This window comes from Pseudorca crassidens, chromosome 5 (genome assembly GCF_039906515.1).
Source record: "Pseudorca crassidens isolate mPseCra1 chromosome 5, mPseCra1.hap1, whole genome shotgun sequence".
Lineage (NCBI taxonomy): Eukaryota > Metazoa > Chordata > Mammalia > Artiodactyla > Delphinidae > Pseudorca > Pseudorca crassidens.
The window spans coordinates 7,089,343-7,111,917 of NC_090300.1; the positions used below are offsets into that span (position 1 = coordinate 7,089,343).

Below are 22,575 nucleotides of genomic sequence, written 5' to 3' on the forward strand. Positions count from 1 at the left end.
AAATTATCTCGCGTCCAGGAGGACAGTGGGAATGGGGAGAAGGGATGGGGGAGGGGAGTGTAAAGAAAAACAGGCCTTTCCAGACCCTTGGAATAGCAATGTTTGATGTTTTTATAAAAACTAACCATCATGAAAGCCCTTCCTTCTATTTCTTCTTTGGACTTCACAACGCTTTGGGGTAGGTAGGCTGGAATCACTATCCCCGTTTTGTAGGTACACAAACCAAGCCTTCAGTATCTCGCCCGAAGGTCACAATGCCAGAAAGTGGCTGGGCCAGGCCCAAAGGCCAACTCACGTCTGTTGTCCCCAGTTCCCAGATGGACCACCCGTCCCACCACCAGCTGGTGTTTGGCCGTCTCGGAGACCGACCCAGCTCTTAGTTTATGACATGAAGCTTTATGAGGACCTCACTCAGTCCCAGCATCGGATATTCTGTGGGTCTGTTTGTATCTCCCGGGTAGGTGAGGGCACTCCTCATCTGAACAAAGAGATATAGGCTGTCATTGTCTTCACGCCTCAACATCACCACTATAATGGGCTAGCTTTTGGTCTGGTTTGGTTTGGTTGGTTTCATGAAAACGGTGTAACAACAACCGTAAAGGAAATTTTTGGAAAGAAAAAGCTTACCCATAATCCACCTGCCCTCCAATAATTACCTTCATTGTTGTTAACGAGCAGCTTCTAACACACTTTGTGGATGGCAGCCACTAACAGTTAACTTAGGAGACACTTGGATGGCCCTGGCCAAGTGACAGGTACCAGTGTAAGTGCTTTCCAGATATTAACTCCCTATGTCAACCAACCTATGTAGGCAGATGTGGTAAATATCTCCATTTTACAAACGGAGACAAAGAAGTTAAGGAGATTTACCCTCAATCCCCCAGCTAATAAGCAGTGGTGATGGACACAGCCCAGCTCCAGGATCCATGCTCTTAACCACCACACTATGCAACGTGGTTGAAACGTGTGGTATCTTTTCACCAGGGTGACTGCCAATAAATTCTTTCCTCCCTGTCTTCACGGCCCATTCTCTCCCATGGAGAGGTGGAATGTATTCCTCTCTTCCCTTGAGGCTGGGCTGGGCTGTGATTCCTTGAAGCAATGGATTTGGGCAGAGCGACTTCTAAGGCTGAGTTATAAGAAGGCTTGCAGTTCCGCACTGGTTATGTTGGAGAGGGACGCCATCTGGTCTCTCTGAGGGAAGCCAACTGCCATGTAAGAAAAAGTCCAACTACCTTGAGACCACCATGCTGTGAGGAAGCTCAAGCCAGCCATTTGGAGAGATTCCCAACCAGCCCAGGCACCAGAAATGTGAGTAAGAAAGCCTGCAGGTGACACCAGCCTCTGCTGCCATTTCATGAGGGACCCCAAGTGAGAACCACCCAGCTGAGCCCATCAATCCCCAGAACTCTGAGAGATAGTGAAAATTTGTTGTTTTCAGCCACTACGTTTTGGGGAGGTTCGTTACACAGCAGTAGATAACCAGAATAGAGCCCAGTAAATATCTGTGTAACAAACCATCCAGTTCCATGGGCCCATCCTCAGAAACAGCACAACTGAGCCCTGTGTCTTAGCCACTTGACACATTTACGCACATCCCCTGCAGCAGGGTGACTCTGACTATTTATGCTCAGGAGAAAAAGTTCACGCTTTTGAGGGGTGAATTATTCCCGCAAGGACATTAAGAATCCTTCATTAGGGACTTTCCTGGTAGTACAGTGGTTAAGACTTCACCTTCCAAAGCAGGGGGTGCGGGTTCAATCCCTGGTCGGGGAGCTAAGATCCCACATGCCCCCCGGCCAAAACACCAAAACGTAAAACAGAAACAATATTGTAACCAATTCAATAAAGTCTTTAAAAATGGTCCACATCAAAAAAATCTCTAAGAAACAAAAAAAACAATCCTTCATTAAAGACAGCTTTGCTACATAGTATCTATGTCCTGAACTGGCTTCTGCACGTTCAGATTTGCATTTCTTGTGTGGCCAATACCACTCTTTTTGCTTACAACACTGCTATGTATATTATTTCATTTATTTTTATGTGATGATTGCCCATCTTGTTCTGGAAAAGAATTTGAGGAGAGCTATTATGTTAATAATAGTGTGGCAATGTCATAAGGGATTAAAAATTATACGTTGTCATAAAAGCTAGAAGTATTCATTTATCTGGAATGGGTAAGTAACTTACTTCCCAAAAGGAGCTTCTTCATCGTTTTTTACCCGAAGACCAGGACTCAAGTCATAAACAGAGACGGGTGGTTGGACCGGGGTTTCAAATCGATACGCCTGTGAAAATGAGTCATTGGCAAGTAAGGAACTTTTGCAAAAGCCATGCAGATTTTCACAGTAATTCTAAAGCCACTCTTTAAAACTACTTCCAAAAACATTTAAGTCATTCTCCAATCCACTCAAATCTCTGATGGTGCAGAAGTGCCGATTCCTGTGTGGTGGCAGTGATGATGGAAAGTAGATGTGGACTGAGAGGGGGGCAAGAGGCCGGTGGTGGTGAACAAGGGAAAGCAGAGTCTCTCCACCAAGGCAGCTCACATCTGCGCTCCCAGATGTGGAAGACATTGGATTGGAGTAAACTCCGTACAGCAACAGTATTGTCTGTTGAACACTGTGTTGTTTTTACCCGCCAGAGTTCTTGGACTCCCTAATCAATAGAAATTGATCAGAGGCCAGAAAAGGAATTCAGGCAAGGCTTTATTGGGGTCCCTGCTGCAGCAGGGGGGAGCGAGAACAAGTAGCAGTTGCCCTTGCTAGCTCCCTGGGGGGAGTGGGGGGTGAGCTGGTTCCTTATATGAGGGGAGGGGAGGGGCGGGGCCAGGGGTGGGGCCAGAGGGATGTCCTAGGTGGTCTGCCCACCCCTTGGTGGTGCTGAGTGCAAGGAGCATGCCCAGTACTGTGCTTTTGCTCCCGGCTCTTCAGAAGTGGCAGGTGGGTTTTTTTTTTGGTCTTTTTGTTTCGTCTTGTCCATTATTTGCCCCAACTGCACATGTACGCAGTTATTTTTAGTCCCTTATAGTTTCTTTGTATTTTCTTGTGGGAGGAGACGTTTGTCCGGGTGCGAGCCCTGCAGCCAAGGGTCCCAGGTCCCAGGTCCCAGCCTGTCTCCTTATTCCTCTGCTCCCTTAGTTCACATGCAAAGGTATGGCTTTGGGTGGATTTTCCACCAGGTATCAAATGTGACCAGCAGAACCAGGGTGGGCCTGCCCCACTTTTCCCCTGGCAGAACTACTGTCTGATGACACAAATTCTCAACAACAGCCTCAGAAAAGGGGCATAAGCAGAAGGGTGATGCAGGATGGGTGACTTGACCACGTGTGGTCATAAAACAAGTGCAGTCAAGCCAGGAAGGCTTCTGTCACCCAAAATGGTTATAATTACATCAGAAGAAGGCAGCGTAGTCTAGTAGTTATGTGCATAGAAATTGGAACCAGACAGCCTGAGTTTGTTGCTTGCCTCTGTTGCTTTTTAATTATGTGACTTTGGGTAAGTTGCTTCCCATCTCTAAGTCTCGGTTGCCTTTATGCCCTTATCAGTGGTGTAAAAGTAATAGATAGAAGTGCTTGGCATGTCGTTAACAAGCTCCTACGGAGTTACAGTGTGCGTCATCCCTGCACCACCACCCATACCATCCTGTCCCTGCTTTCCCCAGGAAAAGGCCCAAGGCCCAGGGATCTCTCATCACCATTTGTTCCCCATCGCAAAGGTGCGGGGAGACACACTGTGATCACTCAGAGGAAGAGAAGAGTCCCGTCTGGCCCCATCCCCGCTGCATGTGCCAGAGACCCCAGCCAAGAAGCCCTCAGCTCTGAGACAGCCACTTGCAAAGGGGTCAACTGGTAGCACTTCCTACTCACCTTGAACAATTCTGATGCAACAGTCAAAGCACAAAGCCCCAGTTCGTCTCGATTTGTGTCATACCAGCCACCTCTAGTGCTGAGCTAGGGTTGAAGCCCACACCTGCACACACCCCTGAATCTCTCCTTCTATAGGTCCCCCCCCCTCCACTGTCCCAGAGGATACGTGCTGGATTCCTTATTGACCTTCACCCCATCTCCAGCCCATCAGAAACCCCTGCCCTGGGCTCCCTAGGTATGTCTCCAGGTCCCACTTTTCTCCATCTCTCCTGCTGCCCCCGTGGTCCAGCCCACTTCATCTCCTGCCCAAACCACTGCTGCTGTTCTCCCACATCTTCCTCGGCAACCACATCCCTTCTCCACATAGAACCATAAATTTCGTCATGCTGCTCCCGTTTAAAGCCCTTCAGCGGTGCCCCACGGCATTTAAAATGTGCCCATCTCCCCTCCATGGCCCTGAAGGCCCATCGTGATGGGACCCTTGCCGCCCCTCCATCCTTTATCTCATGCCACCTCTGGGCCTAACCACACAGGCCTCCTTTCTGACCTTGGGACTTTGCACTGGGTTTGCCCTCTGCCTAAAATGTCCTCTGCATCTGTGGAAGGCTGCCTTCTTGACATTCTGCAAGTTAAAGCTCACACATCACTTCTCAAAGGGGCCTGGCTGACCACCCTACCTCCTGAGCCCCGTGTATTATTAGGTCATCTCCAGTCTTATCACAGACTAAAATTCTTCCAACCTGACAGTATTCTTTTCATTTATTGTCTGTCTTCCTTCGCTGTATGAAGGCTCCTTGAGGATACATTGTTCATTGCTGTCACCTCAGCATCTCGAACAAGGCCTGACCCCATAGTAGTTGCTCAAGAAACACTGGTTGAGTGCGTGTATAAACACAGGTTTATTCGGTCCCTCAATCCTCCACCATTTGGCCCAGTGCCGTCTACACAGTAGACCGATACTCAAGGCGTATCCCCCCACCTTGAGAAGTTCATATCTTAGATGTGTACCTGCATAACTACGATAAAAGTAATAGTAGTAAGTGCCTAGATGCCAGACGAGTGGTTACATGGGCCACCAGGTGTATTCAAATGAGGTAGAATCATTTCCCACTGAGGCCATCTGAGAGGGCTTCGAGGAGAAGACAGAATTGGAAGTGGGTGGGATTTGGAATTGGCAGAGATGAGACAGAAGTGAGGACTTTGAAGAAAGCAAAAGTCCAGGAGGAAGGCCGCCCCGAGATGGAAAAGCGTGAAGCAAGTTGTGGCAGAGACGGGAAGAGGTAGGCAGGGCAGGCTCCGGAGGTCCATTAGGGCCCCCTGCCCACCCCTTTGAGCAGCTCAAGCACTTTGATCCACAGAGGCAAAAACCAGGCTTCCCCACAGTCCCCAGTGGTGAGCCTGCAAGCCTCACCTATCCTCAGTCTCCGAGTTTGATCTCATGTGCATAAACACACGTGTGTGTGTGTGAGCACACGTGTTCAGGGAGTGCACTCTAGGCTACTAGCTGTAAGAAGCGATCCAGTAGATTCAATTGTGCCAAATATTGGTACTCTATTTTTAACATCTTCCAAATATTTTAGCAAATAGTGTGTTGTCCTTATGGGTAAAAAACCTTCAGGGAAGTCACAAACAAGCTCAACTTTAATTGTATTCCTGATGTGTTAACTTGGGTCGATTCATCTATTTTCTTTTTTCAGCCTCTAAGTTTTTACTGACATGAGTTTTCAAAAACAAGCATCCATATTTGTGTGGGGGGTGAGGGTGGGGGAAGAGGGAAGGACAGGGAGAAGGAACTCTGCTCTGTTGGTAGTAAAGCTCCAGGGTCACCCCAGACGGTCGTTGCAAACAGCCTCGACCATCCTGGCTGGAGCTCGAATCTCCTGGAACCAGCAGACACCACACCATGCTCCTCTGTGTTTTTTTCTAGTATCCAAGACCTATTATGGACAGAAAGCTTCATAACGTAATAGAAGGCTTCTACTTTGTATGTGGTTTTCCTTCTAGCAATTGTATTTTCCATTAAATACCCAAAGGCTTAAAAGTAAATTTTTTTCCTACTCTGATATCTAGCAACAGGAAAGCTTGTGAGGTTGTTACATTTGGGCATTTGATTTTAGTTAAAATTGTCATATTTCCTTGTATAATTTCCCTCCTATTTTTCAAGCCTTTAGAGGTATCACAGACGGTGATTCAAATGCCCCACAGACTCACAGATTAAATGGAAATTATTAACATCCATAGTAAGCCACTGAAGACCATTCCAGGCCAAAGCTATGTTATTAAAATATTTTTATTTCTTAAAAAGTTCACCCTATGTGTGTGTGTGTGTGTGTGTGTGTGTGTGTACACCTCCCTACCTTTTTAATGCGTGACCATGTTCCTTTTATCAGTTGATCTTCATAAGAGAGCTGTACAGTAGACACGCAGGTGAGACAGGCCACATTTCGGGGTGGCAGGGATTAGAAAGCCCAGCAAGGAGGTCTGAAGGATGCCAGAAATAGCAGTGACCAAACTTCACTGTGTATCAGAATCGCGCCCAGACTTTCTGTGTACCTTTTCCCTTAGCTCAGTCTATGTGAGAAAGACAGAGACAGAGAGAGTGAGAGAAGCTGTACATGTGATTATTCCATCAATTCCGTCTGCACCCGGAGAACCAGTAGCCTTCCTAGGCTTTGCCATGCCAGCAGTTGCCCCAGAATATCGTCATTGATTCTGAAACAAGACGGAAACCAGCTTTCTTTCCCATCCACTCACTGCCCCCAAAACAAACAATAAAAAAGTGAAATAAAATAAACAGAAGAATTCCAAAAAGGTCAGTGCTGCCAGCATTTGTTATGTAATAGATTTAAAACTCCTTCCCCAGGCTGTACCCACAACCTTGACCACACTTTGGAGGGCCTGGGCTGTTCCTGTTGACCCTGGTGCCCTGGCAGCAAGAGAGTGGAAGAATCATCCTTGCTTTTCTTCGTGCTAAAACTTAGACGTGAGCAGTAACAGGGGAGATGGGGGAAGAAAAATGGGAAGGGGATTCCTCAGTGCTAGCCCAGTGGGTTCTCAAAGTGTGGTCTCAGACCAGAAGCATTGGTGCCCTGGGAAGTTGTTAGGAACTCAGATTCTCTAACAGAGACCTAAATTGGAAAGTCTGGGGGGTCATTCTGATGCACAGGAAAGTCTGGGGACCTAGGAGGCAGGCCACGGTCTTGTCACCAGCGGTGCGCTCACCAGCCATTCGGCGGTGACAGCTCAGCAGGCTCACAGAGCCAGTACCCGCTGCCCTCTCTGCCCCGCTTCCCGCGCCTCCCACCCTGCTGCCTGGCTCCTGCATGTGCACCGTGACTCTAGGCAAAGAGGGTCACCGTCGGGCAGGGTAGGATCCTCTGATCCCCTTAAACTTCCTGGAAGACCAGCAATCAGTCCTGGCCTCAGGGGACCGTCTTTAACCTCCCTGGGTGCTCCTTTGCCCACCTGCCTGTTGGGAACTGGGTGAGAACCCCCTGAGGCGGTCATTGTCATCACAAGGACCAGTAGGGGTGACCGGGAGGGCTGCCCCTGGCAGGGAGCAGTGCTGACAACAGCAGATAGTGGAGAGGCCACAGCATGGCAGTCACTGGACAGCAGGCCGAGGAGCTGGAAGGCCCCAGTGGACATGGGGACCTGGCGTGTGCACAGCGCCTGAGGGCTTGCACGCGTGACGCTTCTGCACCAGCAGGTCTGGGGAGGGGGCCGGGATTCTGCATTTGCAGCAAGTCTCCAGGTGACACCCAAGCTGCTGACACCCACCCTGTGAGCAGCAAGGCGATGGACGGTTGCGAACAAGGGCAGAGAAGTCGTACCAGTAAATTCTCCACTCTGCCCTCCAGTTTGCCCAGCGTACACAGCCCAGTCCCTGGAGGCGACCCAAAGCAGAGGGCTTCCCCCAGCCCGCGGAGGCCTCCTCCAGCTGGCGTGTGGAGGGCTCGAGCGAAACAAAAGGCATCGGAAGCAAGAACGACGCCCCTGGGTGCTCTTGGCCAGGGCTCCCCATCCCTGCCCACGCCGTGCCCACCTCCCACAGAAAGGCACCCTCCAGAGTACGCCGTGCTCTGAAAACGGCACCCAGAGCCCCCAGAGCATAGGTCACCTTTGTGCAGTCAGAAGCATTCCTGTTGTTCCTCCCTCTCTCCCTCTTTCTCTCTCTCCCTCTTTCTCTCTCTCTCACTTTCTCTTTCTGCAGCAACAGTCCTGTGACCATGATCACTGGGGGCCTTTGAAAGCAATGGCCAAGACAGGTATCTTTGCCCAGAGAACTAAAGGGCGTGAAAACTGCAGGGTCGGTTAACAAAAGATGCGGAAAGTGTACAGTATGTCAGTTCAGAAGAGATTTTCTGCCGCGTGAGAACCGTGATCCGTGATCCCTTCGATGTCTCCATTTAAATTTTCTTTGTCTCACCTCAGCCAGAAGACATTGGACAAGCGCCAATAGTAAACGCCCCAGAAGGTGGAAAGGTCGACTTGGAAGCCTTCAGCCATTTTACAAAAATCATCACACCAGCAATTACCAGAGTGGTGGATTTTGCCAAAAAGTTGCCTATGTTTTGTGAGGTGAGGAGATTGCTTTTCCTTCTTCATTCTTTCCCATTATAGTTTCCTCGATCTCCAGGAATACTGACTATGACGTGTAATTTAATACTAATTAGTCGGGGCTTAGTCATACGAAAGCCATGGCAGTACAGAACGGCAATGCACTGTTTCGTGCGCCTCCCCACCTTCTCTGTTGGGTCGTCATCCATTAGCTTGTCCACATGAGGTCGACAAAGAGCCTCTCGACCTGCCTGGCTCCAGGCGCAGGAAAACATGACAGCCATCGCTCCATCAGTCAGCACCTGTGATGTCCCGGTTGCCACGCCCAGGTTCGCCACATTAAATCCAGTCCTGCTAACAGATCAGCAGGATAGCTCTAATTAACCCCATTTCACAGATGGGGAAAATTAAGATCGAAGAGATGAATTTCACCCACTCAAGGTGAGCCCGTGGTTCTTTTGAGTCTCCATCTGTATTATTTCCACTACGTATCCCAGCAGATGGCTGTGTGGTGGTTTCTTCATCCTCAAGGACAGGTGAAATGACCCTCACAGAGCAAGGATCTTAAAATCTCCTTAAGTCTTCCCTCTTAGAAGCTCACCCTTTCTTGCCCCACCTTCAGGGCACACTGAAGAGCTCACCCACCAGAGCTCATAGACTTTCCTCGGGACACTTCATCCCAACTGTAGCCGTCCTACCATGTGGGAGCTGAGGGCACGGGCTCTGCAGGGGCGAGCGTCCTTGATTAGTTATCAGATGTCTTCAAACCTTGGTTATCTCATCTTTAAAACAGGAGTCAGAGTAAGACCTACCTCTTAGAACTATTAGGAGGCTTCAATGGGATAATTTATGGGTAGTGCCTGGGTCATAAATGTTCCATAAATTTCAGCTGTGAATTCTGCTGTTCTTTCATCTATTACATTACCATTCTGTCTCTAATCTTTTTTTTTAATCAAATGGGGTTGATGATGTTTTCCGGAGAATCTTCCCCTTCGAAAAACCCCACCGAGGGCCAATCTGTTGCTCTTCAGACCTCGAAGAGGTCCCAGAAAGACAGCAAACAGAGAGGGCCACGTCCGCCCCGGGCCCCTTATGGAAGCTACCTGAGTGCCAGGGAACCTAGTATCCCCCAGAAGGAGGCTTAGTGTCCTCACCTGGAATGACCCCATCCCACCGTGGCCTCCAGTTCACGTGCGTCTGAGTTTGCAGTCAAGGGAGCCCGCTAGGATCCTGAGAGACCTCAGACCCTGACAGGGACCCTTCTCGTGGCCATTTCTGAGCCTGCACAGAAGCCACACCCGGAAGGACAGAGCACTGGGCTTCGGGACACGGGGATCCATCTGGTCGTAGCCCTCGCTGAGACAGAGCATATGCCTCCTGGTCACCCCCGGCCGCAGGGTGCTGGGGGCCAGGCGCCACGCGGGCCGCCAGCAGCCGCATGGTGGGGACCACTCGTACCCACCCCAGGGGAGCCGGCGAGCCCTGGACGAGGAACTGTGACTTCTATCTGTATTTGGTGTGCTTTTCCATGCCTCCGACCATTTTTTTAAATTAACGTCTATTAAAGTTTTGGAGGCTGTTACAGGAATCATACGTATTCATTGGAGACCGACACAGCACAATAAAGGCAACGATTCATGGTAACACCACCAGGCGCTAAACTGCTGACATTCTGGAGCGTAGTTCCTTTTCTCAAATCTGTGTGTATACACACGTACATATATACACACACATACATATATGGAATATATGAATATAGTTTGTACCATAATGAACGTTCTACTTAGGAAACTACCTTTTCAGACTTTTTACTAAAGAGTAAGGGGCACATACCATAAGGGTGCAGGTCAATGAATTGTCACAGACCCAACACACCCGCGTAACCAGCACCAAGATAAAGACACAGATCACTGCCAGCACCCTGGTGTCTAATGCCTTAACTTTCTACCCTCAGCTGTAGAACATAACATTTAAGTATTCTCTCATGAAATAATATTGCTTAACTCTACAGTTCATTACTTAATTTTTAAATTGTTATACAATTTTTAAAGGTTACTTTCCATTTACAGTTATTACGAAATATGGCTCTATTCCCCGTGTTGTACAATACACCCTTGAGCCATCTTATACTCAGTAGGTTGTATCTCCCCCTCCCCTCTCCCTTACTGGTAACCACGAGACAAAATAATATTTAATGACCACATAGTATGCTAAGGAATAGCTCTCCCATAATTCAGGTTATCTGCTGTTACAGGATCTTTAGCTCACATCCAGTTTTCCACTAATATAAATATTCTGCAGCGAGCATCCTGGTACCTATGCCCAGTTCACAAAGCTGCCTATTTCCTAAGGGCAAATCCTAGAAGTGGAATTTAAGGACCTTGGCTACACCTTTTAGGGCTTTCGATAGGTGTTGCCAAGTTGCCCTCTAGAAAGTGTGTACCCTCTCACGGCTATGCCGTGGACACCGGCTTCCTCTGACGCCAGGTACCATCTTGCGTTCCTGTGCACTGGGTTGAGTTTGTTTCCCTGGACCTCTCTTGGTCCTCTCTCTCCGGGCTGTGCCCTCTTTTCTCAGTCCCTGGTGTCTGGAAAGAACTCCGTGGAGTATGCTAGCTCTACAACTTGAGCTAGCCTGTCAGTCCTGTGTTCCCCTTTGAATACCCACCAGAAAATGTTTTTCAGAAAATGTAAAGCTCGTGGAAACCGGCCTCTGAGAGATATGTCAGTTAAAGAAAGAAAAGAAGCCTTCGCCACCACCAGCCACAAACACGCCGTGCACTTATGTCCTTGGCAAGGCTGAGGGCTCAGCACGCAACTTTTCAAGCATGAGTTGCGGCGAGCTTCTCCCTTCAAGTTTCCCTTAGGAATTTACATCTGCTTCAAAGTCATGATTTCATCTCTCTTTCAACCCTGATATTTTGTAGTCTCCAAACTGAAAAAAAATGTGGGCGGGCAGCTACTTTGACAGCAGAGATGCGTACGTTTCTGGTGTTTGTGGCCTCCTGAGGGCCTTTACCCTTTGACACCCTCTTTGGAACGCCAAAGAGGGAAATGAACTGTGGAGGCCCTGAGCTACCTGTGGAGTGGGCTGGAGACCCCAGGTGGCCTCGGACACCAGGAGTTTCGTGCCAGAGGCAATCTGACGCATCTGCTATTCAAACCGCACATGCAATAGTTTTCTGCTAAGATCTATGCCAGCCTGCCAACCGAGGGCTTCGAAAGATCTGACGTCACTGCGGGCAGAGCTGCCAAAAGCGCACCTAAGAATCACTTGTTAGAGTGCAGGGCACTGGCGTCCCTGCCAATCCACCCGAGTGACGCTCTCCCAGGAGCCTCTCTGCCTGGCAGGCCCTTTCTGGAGCGTTCTTGCAATGGAAGTCTTTTGGCAGGTGACTAAGAGGTTGTTTGCCCACGTGCGGAAACAGGCCTCAGCAGGATCCTGCAAACCCCTCTTAAAGGAAAAGGCATCTGGCCTAGTTTTTAAACCGTTGGTGATCCTTGACAAATCCTTATTCTGCTTGTATTGAAATTTTAACTCTTAGTAAGTTTTCAAACGAAAACTTCTACTTCATCTATAATCAGACTTGGCTACAAAGATGGGACCTGCCCAAGTCTGCATACTCTGTGACAGCTTTAAAAAAAGAAAACAATGGTTTTATCTGATGAGTCATTTCTCTTTGCTACTCTATGTCCGTGGTTCTCAAGAGTGGGGTCCCTGAACCAGGTGCGTGGGCATCACCTGGGAACTCGGAGAATGCAGACACCGAGATGGCAGGGCCAGCAGTGTTGTGTTTAACAAGCCCTCGGTGACAGTGATGAGGCTGCAGACAGGACCGCTGCCCTCGGCAGTTAAGCCAGTGTCCACACACTTGAGCCAACTTTCCACTTGCCTGTGGAGGATCTAGCTAAGCTCTGGTCTCCTGTTTCCTACCAGGCCCCAGGGCCAGGAATCCAAGGATGTAACTGAGGAGTACAAATTAGAGCCTAATTAAAAGCAAATTGCAGTCATTTTTTTTTTAATGAGTAGAAGGAGAGAATTCACATGAACGGATTCCAGAACCAAATACAAAATGCCTTTTATGCTATAGAGAAAGCAAAGCAATTAAACAGTAAGGTGGGTAGGTTGAGTTAGTAAAAAATATGAAATATCCCGTATTTTAAAGGTAATTCAGTAGTATTACTTTCAGTCTGACATAATATCCTAAATTGAACTAGTCAGGTGTTGCGAAGAGTATTTCCCAAAAGAGAACTGGTACCTGCTTTAATGAAGAGATAGAAATTACGTGTCATTACACGTTCGTCGTTTACGGAGACGCACACCCAAAGCCCTTCGAAGAGCGAGCTCTCCCCTTCTCTTGGCCTTGGATTCTGACAGAGCTGGCTTCCACCCCTCGCCTCACCCACAAACACTCATGGGACTCCCTAGCATGTCGCTCGACCTCTCAGTGCCTGAATTTCCACACCTGTCAGTAAAACTGGAATTAGAATATTTACCTCGCTGCATTGCTGCGAACATTAAACAAGGTGATGCATGTAAATCTTAGCACGATGCCCAATTCGTCAAAAACACCCATTAACTAAGTCTTTCAAACTACTTTGATGACGGCACTTAAACATTCTCCCCCTCCAGAAAATCAAACTCTCATTTTGTATTATTTCTCTTCACAAAGTTTTCTTTTTTTTAAGTTTATTATTGATGCTGTTATCACATTATCACAAACCCTAATTACCAGGGCAACCAAATGAGCTTAAAATGAGATTAGGACACTGGCAGAAAGATCCAGCATGTGGAGTGATTCTGGTGCCCGAGGTGCTGAGGAGAACGTAACGACCTAGGAGCCAGGAGGTCTGGATTCTGGTCTCACCTCTGGCTCACTAGGTGACTGAGCAAAGCTGGGACATCTCTCGGTCTTGTGGGTGACATGCATCTGTAAGTGACCTCCTCGTTCTTGGACTTTTAAGAGATTCAGGGAACAAACTTGCTTCGAAAAACGGAGCAGGGCAGTTGCCAGCTGAACGATGGAGTCAGCTGTTGACTGTTAGAGCTACCAGACCAAAATGGGGGTGCATTTAGGCAGGTCTCCGTTGGTGGTGTAATAGACACCCCCGTGACTAGCAGTTTCACATGTGACTGGAATATAATGCAAACCACCAAGATTAAAGTTGGTGAAGATTACGAGCAGTCTGGAGTATGAAAAATGGTTGTGGACGTCTGCAGCCGAGCAGGAAGGGAAGGCCACGGGCTCACAGAGGGCAGGACGGGTGCTGCTTGCGGGGGACCCTCCCCGTGGCCCTGGAGGCCCCGTGCGCGCTTCCTAACTGGCAACTGCTCCTTGCTGACGTGCCCTGGTTCTTTTCAGCTGCCATGCGAAGACCAGATAATCCTCCTCAAAGGCTGCTGCATGGAGATCATGTCCCTTCGCGCTGCTGTGCGCTACGATCCAGAAAGTGAGACTTTAACCTTGAACGGGGAGATGGCGGTGACTCGGGGCCAGCTCAAAAACGGGGGTCTCGGGGTGGTGTCCGATGCCATCTTCGACCTGGGCATGTCGCTGTCTTCTTTCAACCTGGATGACACTGAAGTCGCGCTCCTTCAGGCCGTCCTGCTGATGTCTTCAGGTGAGTGTGCCCAGACTGGGCATCCAGAGAGCTCGCGCTTGTCTGGTGTGCATTCAGATCACTTGATGAGTTTCCGGTCCCCCGGTAGCTTCAGAATCACGTCTCGCTCCCCTCCAGCGAGCGAGCGAGCGGGGGTTAGCCGACGGCCTGGGACCTGAAGGTGGGTGTCGGGCTCCTGATGCTTTCTGCAGTCTCCCCGTGTAGCGGGGAGGGAAAAGAGGAGCCGTGCTAAAGACTCGATGAAATGGTCCACCTTCCATAGACACTGCCCGGCCTGCCTGGGGCGGTTGGCCAACCTGCCCGCTTCTGGTTTTGTGTGTACTGGACTTCGCACAGGATGCTGGTGTCACTCATACCCTTATCCTGTGTGGTGGGCAGGCTCTAGCATGGCCTTCCCTTTTCCTCCTCTTCTGATGTTCACCCCCTCCTGTTGAGTGTGTGAGAACCCACGACCTACTCCACTTAGAATCTGGGGAATTCAGTGTCACCATGTGACTGCGTGACATTATATTATACGCGAGTCCCTCTTGGGAGCAGATGTGCTCTGACAACTCTCCTTGCTCAGGTGACAGGGAGCTGCTTGTGGCCCCCGGAAGCCGAGGGCAGTCTCCAGTCGACAGCCAGGGAGAAGCCAGGGCCCTCGGCCCATCAGTAGAATTATCCTTAAAGAAATAAAATGTGTAACTCATCTAAGGCCTCCCTGTGTGACCTCGAGTGAAGCTGCTAGGGTCTCTGGCCTTCAGTGTCCTTTAAAATAAAGAAACTGCACAAAGTAAGTGCAGAGCAACATAATGTTGATCTTCTGTCTGGATCAAAAGTTACAGGATCCTGTGGAGAATTTATCTGGCACATGCAAAGAGAGAGAGGAGACGGGGAACAGAAGGGAGACTCAGCAGAGCCTCAGAGCAGCAGCATTAAATAGGAAGGAAAACACGAAATTAAAATGCACAAATTGCAATTTGAGCTGGATAGCAGATTTCAAAAGCCAGCATATTTTGTTTAAACTCAGAAGGGTGCATTGAGACAATAGCCCTGATTCTTCCTTTCAGATTAAGCAGAACCCTACTTAGAGTTTTACTAATACAGATATTTCAATAACTAGACACGTGAAGCATGAATGTATGTGATCAGAGCCACAACCTGAGAAGTGGGCAGGGGGATGGTAGGGCTCCCTGAAGCTGTATGAGGAATTCATTCAGGTTTATACAGTTCTTTTTTTAATTTTTATTGAGGTATAATTGTCATATAACATTGCATTAGTTTCAGGTGTACAAGATAATGATTGGATATTTGTATATCCATTCCCATATACAGTTGCAAATTTTTTTCTTGCGATGAGGACTTTTACGCTCTTAGCAACTTGCAAATATGCAATTACAGTATTATTAGCTATAGTCACCTGTACATTACATCCCCATGACTTATTTATTTTATAACCGGAAGTTTGTACCTTTTGACCCCCTTCACCCATCTCACCCACCCACCCCCGTCCTCTGGTAACCACCAATCTGCTGTGTCTGTGAGCTTGCTGGGGTTTTGTTTGTTTTTTAGATTCCACAAATAAGTGTGATCATACGGTATTTGTCTTTCTCTGACTTATTTCACTTAGCATAATACCCTCAAGATCCATCCATATTGTTGCAAATAGCAAGATTCCATTCTTTACGACTGAATAGTATTCCAGGGTGGGGTGTGTGTGTGTGTGTGTGTGTGTGTGTGTGTGTGTGTGAATCACGTCTTCTTTATCCATTCATCCATCAATGGACACTTAGGTTGTTTCCACACTTTAGCTATTGTAATAATGCTTCAGAGAACATGGGGGGGTGCAGATATGTCTTTGATGACTTAGTGATTTTGTTTTCTTCAGATAAATACCCAGAAGTGGGATTGTTGGGTCATATGGTAGCTCTATTTTAATTTTTTGAGGAACCTCCATACTGTTTTCCACAGTGGTTGTACGAACTTACATTCCCCAAAATAGTGCATAAGCGTTCTCTTGTTATTTTTCTTTTTGATAATAGCCATTCTGACAGGTATGAGGTGATATCTAATTGTGGTTTTGATTTGCATTTCCTTGATGATTAGTGATGCTGGGCATCTTTTCATGTCCCTGTAGGCCACTGGTATGTCTTCTTTGGGAAAATGTCTATTCAGATCCTCTGCCCATGTTTCAAGTGGATTGGCTGGCTTTTTGCTATTGAGTTGTATGAGTTTTTTATATATTTTGGATATTAACCCCTTATCAGATATATGATTTGAAAATATCTTCTCCCATTCAGTAAGTTGCCTTTTCATTTTGTTGATGGTTTCCTCTGCTGTGCAGAAGATTTTTAGTTTTACATAGTTCTCCTTGCTTATTTTTGCTTTTGGAGTCAAATCCAAAAAATCGTTACCAAGACCTAGGCCAGGTAGCTTACCACCTATGTTTTTCTAGGAGTTTTATGGTTTCAGGTCTTATGTTCAAGTCTTTAATCCATTTTGAGCTAATTTTTGTATATGATATGAGACAGGGGTCCAGTCTCATACCTTTGCATGTGGCTATCCAGTTTTCCCAACACCATTTATTGAAGAGACTGTCCTTTCCCTGTTGTATATTCTTGGCTCCTTTGTCGTGAACTAATTGACCACATATGCATGGGTTTATTTCTAGGCCTTCTATTCTGTTCCATTGATCTATGTGTCCGTTTTTATGCTAATACCATACTGTTTTGACTACTATAATTTTGTAATGTTATTGTAAATCAGAGAGTGTGACACCTCCAGCTTCGTTTTCCTTTCTCAAGATTGCTTTGGCTATTCGGGGTCTTTTATGCCTCCGTACAAATTCTGGCGTTGTTTAATCTATTTCTGTGAAAAATGCCATTGAATTTTGATAGGGATTGCATTGAATCTGCAGATTGCTTTGAGTAGCACAGACATTTTAACAATATTAATTCTTCCAATCCATGAGCATGGGATATTATTCCACTTTTTGTGTCTTCTTCAATTTCTTTCATCCGTGTCTTATAGTTTTCAGTGTATAGGTCTTTTACCTCCGTGGTTGAATTTATTCCTAGGTATTTTATTCTTTTTGATGCAGTTGGGAATGTTATCTGCAAATAGTGACAGTTTTACTTTTTCCTTTCCAATTTGGATGTCTTTTATTTCTTTTTCTTGCCTAATGGCTGTGGATAGGACTGGTAATCCTATGCTGAATAAAAGTGGCAAGAGTGGGCATCCTTATCTTGTCCTCTATCTTAGAAGAAAAGTTTTCAGCTTTTCATCATTTAGTATGATGTTAGCTGTGGGCTTGTCATATATGGCCTTTATTATGTTGAGGTACAGTCCCTCTGTACCCACTTTTGCAACCCAATCGCTTGCAGCCTAGATATTCCCCCGTCATCCAGCCTTCTTTTGACATCCTTCTATCATTTTTTTGAAACTGCCTTGATTCCTCTCCTACACCAGTGGTCCTCCCAAGACTTGGGGAGGTTTCCTGGGCTGTACATGGTCATGGTCTCCTCTAGCTCCAGCTTCCCACTGTGACTCTTCTCTGCACAGGGTGACCCTAGTGTCGCTCACGTCCCCTTTTCTTTTCATTTTAATTTCCCAAGACACCACCAACCCAGGGCTGCTACGGTAGCAACCAAAGGTATAAGGGACGGGAAGGTAAACAACTAAAATTTGATATTGTGCTGCTTTGTCTTCACCAGCGTTTCTTCCCATCGGACGTTCCTCCTCTGGCATCCAGGCCTCCTGAGATCTTCGCAATCTCTTTTCACACCTCTCTCTTCTCTGCATTTCCATGCTTGTCAAAACCCTTCCTTATTATGCAGAGTATTTCAGCTCTCTAGGCAAGACTCCTCTTTCTGTAGCCTAGGAGGGAGGCATCCCCCTTCACACCCAAGGAGGTGATTTGTCCAAACTAGAGACATTTATCTGAACAAAGCATTGACTCGCTTCATGTAAGTTATGCCACTCCCTGGTATCTTGGTCCCTGATGCCCCAGAGTTCCTATAGCCTCCATGCCCATTCCTAGGAGTTGAAAGTCCCCAGATCAGCCCACTTCACATGAAAGGGCTTGAACTGGACCAGGCAAACCTTCTCATTTCTGCCTCCAAATTAACCTCCATCTTCTTTCTTCCCCTCAGACCGCCCAGGGCTTGCCTGTGTTGAGAGAATAGAAAAATACCAAGATAGTTTCCTGCTGGCCTTTGAACACTATATCAATTACCGGAAACACCACGTGACTCACTTTTGGCCAAAACTCCTGATGAAGGTGACAGATCTGCGGATGATTGGAGCCTGCCATGCCAGCCGCTTCCTGCACATGAAGGTGGAATGCCCCACGGAACTCTTTCCCCCATTGTTCTTGGAAGTGTTTGAGGATTAGACTGACTCATTCTCATAATTCCAACAGCACTGCTGGGTGTCATTTCATTCCATTGCCTAGCTCTTTTTTGTTTGTTCCTTTATTTCTCTGTGTTGGGAGGGATTGTTTGGGGGAAAGGGGAGGTAGTCCTTTGCCTAGACATGGATGAAATTGCCCCTTGAATGCGGGTACTTGTAACTACTGCATTTTGTTCTCCAGTCCTTTGATGTGAATGCTTTGGAGGTTTTACAGTTGTGGAGGTGGCAGGGGACAATCATTAATTCACCAGCACCAAGCCATCACCAGCTCCCATCTGTCCCAGAGACTGGAGCAAGCAGAATGGTGCGGCAGAAGACTAAAGAAGACTTAAAACCAAGACAATATCGTCATCTTGAACCTATCCTGATTTTTGCAGCACTCAGATTAGCACGTTGCAGACCCCCTTTGGTTAGATGTGGCTTTCAGCTTACTAAGGAAAGGTCTGAACCAATTTTTACCTATTCAAGAGCATGCTGTTTTCAGCACTCTTTATTCTCTCTTAGCAGCCTAACCTGGAATGTATAGGAATATTTGTTTCCCAACAATTAGCTGTCCTTTCACTATAATTGTTACAATCCTATGATTTAATTCGAGTTATACAAGGGCATGACTCAAAGATGTGCAGGTGTTTGACTGATTGAGGCCAACTAGGAAAATAATTTCTTGCAGTAAGCCCAAAGAAATTCGAAGTCTTCACGAATGTCAGTGACTCAACGGTTTCCAAAAATTTACCTAGTGTTACCTCATAGTAAGAAGGCTTCTTACAGTTTAGGCTCAGAGAAAATTCCCACAAAAATCAAACCTATTTTACGGTGTTGTCGCTGTTCGGTGACATCTGACCCCTCACCTCCCAAATTCCTGAGGTTATTCGGCCTGATTGCATCTCTGCTGAGCCGACAACACACCTCCCTATGGATCAACCCTTCTGACTAAGGAGCAATAACAAGCTGAAATCTAAGTCTTGTTCTGGAGGGATGCCGGGGAGAGATTAGTGCAGTTGTGTTCTAAGTTGAAGGACATGCAGCGCTCTTAGAGCCTCCTCTCATCCCGACGCTCTGAGGTTGCTTCCTTCTGGTCTTAGATCTTCAGGCTCTTTGCTTTACTTACAAGTGTGTCCTAGGCCCCTTTTCCCTCTGACTCTGAGGCTTGGCTCTCACCAAACAAAGGCTGGTGCGGCCACTGACCCTCTCTGTCCCTCTGATAGCCTTGCCCTGGAAGACACTCAGCAGGAAACACCTGTAGACCATGCACACGAACCCTCACTCACCCTCCCTGCCCAACCAGCCTCCCCAGTGACAAACGCTGGAGTAGGGTGTGCCCAGACGGCACATGGTGCCCCTGGTCACTTCAATGTCAGAAGACGGGCAAAGGATATACCCATGCAATCGAATGTATCTCATTCTTCACTGGCATGGTAGACAGAAACTATTCCTCTGCCTGCCTTGTACTGCCTTATCCTGGAAGTATTTGGGAAAATAAGCCATATCAGTGAAACTTGCCTAAAAACCACATGGATTCCTTCTTTTTTAACTAGCCCAGAAGCCAGGGTGCCTGAGTTCTAGTGTGTGCTGTCAAGTGGTAGATGTGTGACCTTGAGTCTTGGTTTTCTCACCTGATGAATAAGTAGGTCATGAACTCTAAAATCCTTCCCGTCCTTAATACTGTACTAGTTTGGGGGATGGGAGAAGGGGGGATCAGGTTCTTTTGATGGTTTCTTTCACATTCAAATTTCTAACTTTATTAGACAGAAATTGTGGCCCTCTTAACAGTTAAGGAAAGTATATGTGGTGTTGATTCAAAATAGGAATTTGACATACTTCTCATCAGTTATTTAGAGAAAGGCATGATGGCTTTGGGAAAGGAAGAACAGCATTAAAAATCCCAAGTGTGACCAGAAATAATCTGGGAGGAAAATGATTTGTTTAAAGTGCTAAAGCAATTATACTGGCTTCTGGGGAGGAAAGAAAACAAGAACAGCACTATGGAACTTGCTAACCAGAGAAAGGAAATAGGTGGAGAGGTTGAAATTATGAACATGAAGTTCACGGGCAGACTACTGGCTTTGACTTATCTACAGTGTTTTGGTTCTGTTTTCTTAGGCAGCCTCTAGCCAGTCTCCTCAAGCCCTCATGTTAACATCTCAGCTCCCTCCATTGACTCTCCTTGGAGAACTACTCTTTGAAACATAAGCGTTTCATCACCTTCTCTGCTCTGGGGCAACTCTGAGAAGCTTTTCAGGGTGGGGCAAGTTTTCCCTCCGAAGGGAAGGAGAGATAAGCAAGCAGGGGGATCCTGGAGGTTCTCCTCGGTCAGCAGAGCTCCCCAGGAAAGTCCCCTCAGTTTGTCTGACAGAGATTCCCCAGTGCATCAGACATCCCCAGATTCAGTGTAGCTAACAGAGCCTGATCTAAAGCTGCACTGCAGCACTTTAGGGATTAACAGGATTGGCCACTGGCCCAGCAGTTTGGTAGATCCACAGCCACCCAACCAGCCCCAAGTAAGTATGTGTGACCCTTGGCTCCCTACACGATTGCCTTAAACAGGCAAACCCCTGATCTAAACATCTTGTCGAAGGCTGACTACTTTATACTGAGTAGGACAAGCCTTCAGGTACTTCAGGTTGAAAGGAAAGGCCATAAGGACTGAAAGCACAACCCCCGTGGTCAAGGTGACTCATTCCTTCTGTAACTGATTGAGGTACTTAGCGCACCTCAAGACTCCATCCTATAAAACTCGATTAGGAGGGATCTGCTCTGGATTATTTTAAACATGTTTTCTTATGTTGTCCAGTCTTTCAAATCAAATGTGGACTGACTGAAACCCTTCCCAGCGGGGAGACATCCCAGTAGAGGAGAACACACCGTACAACTGGGATTCCTATTTATAAATCACTTAAATTTGGGGTGTCCGGTGTGTGTGTGTGTATGTATGTGTGTGTGTGTGTGTGTGTGTGTGTGTGACCCTCAAGTGTACTTTGCTCTTCAATTAGACGTGAAGCATTTCTAGAAATAGTGACAAAAGTTAAGATCTTCTCTTCTTTACGATTCTGCTCAAAACACCACATGCCGCCTCCGAGCTTCTGCTAGTCACATGAGCCTCGGTCCTCAATGGCACACTTTGCCGTGTTGCTGCCTCAGCCCTGTGATGCCTCTCACCTGCGCCCCGAGAGACGCCTCTTCCACCTGCAGCGCGGTCATCGGACCGCCCAGCCCGGCTCCACCCCCGCGTCGCCTCTGAGTGAACAGGGGTGCAGGCTTGGTTCCTCCTCAGCCCTAAACCCCCTCAGACCCAGCCTCCATGAACTGCGGATGCCCTCAAAGCATGTCACTGTCCGTGATACATTTTTATTCTATGGACCTCTAACCCATTCGTGTCATGTTGACCTTTTGCTGCATGAGTCATAAAATATGAAACTGGTCTCATGGTTTTTGAAACGTAGCCAGCATTTGTAAGGCTAAACCTTTTTTGTAAACTGAATTGAAGTGAATAACCAGGCCACAGTTCCTCTTCAAAAGGAGAATGCTTACAGACATTTGAATCTCGTTGTCCTTTCCAATGGCTACGGCATCAAGGTTCTAAAATAAGCTCATAATTTTTCCTGTTATTTTAATAATATGGAGATATTAGCATAGTGTTTCTTTTGATAGGGACAGACTATAATCCATATTTAAATTTTATAGAGAAGAAATTTTATTGTACTGTGATGTAGATATTTATTATCCAGGTAAGGATTTGCCCGGTGTGTATTTTTTACAATTGAAACATTTTACTTTAATCTTTAAAAGAAAAATAAAAACTTTAAACACACACACACACACACACACACACACACACACACAGACTAAGGGAAAAAAAGGTTTGGCCTTATCACAGAAGTTTTACTGTGCTGTACAAATGTTTGCAAATGCAAAAAGTGTGCATTTCTAGTGTGTTTCTACATTCATTAATGCCGCCTTCAAGAGCAATATCGTGCAGATACAATGCTGTTTGTGGCTTTCTGTTGCACAGTTAAAGCTGACCCACCTTATGCACAAGACAATCAGATTTAACTCTGTCCTCCTCAGGATGCAGATGATACCCATGTACGTTGCGAAGCACAATGCAAGACAAAGGAAGACACTTTGATTACATGTGT

The 22,575-nt window shown here is 47.0% G+C and overlaps 1 protein-coding gene across 7 annotated transcripts in view; it reads left to right on the forward strand.

Moving 5' to 3' along the window:
- The window catches only part of THRB (thyroid hormone receptor beta), a 386,891-nt gene extending 368,272 nt beyond the window's left edge, over window positions 1–18,619 (forward strand). For all 7 annotated transcript variants that reach the window (XM_067737346.1, XM_067737348.1, XM_067737345.1 and 4 more), the window contains 3 exons: window positions 8,303–8,449; window positions 13,792–14,050; window positions 18,181–18,619. In XM_067737346.1, coding sequence (XP_067593447.1) covers window positions 8,303–8,449; window positions 13,792–14,050; window positions 18,181–18,422 — 648 coding nt within the window. In that variant the 3' untranslated portion in view covers window positions 18,423–18,619. The remainder of the gene's footprint in view (window positions 1–8,302; window positions 8,450–13,791; window positions 14,051–18,180) is intronic.
- Window positions 18,620–22,575: the final 3,956 nt, after the last annotated feature.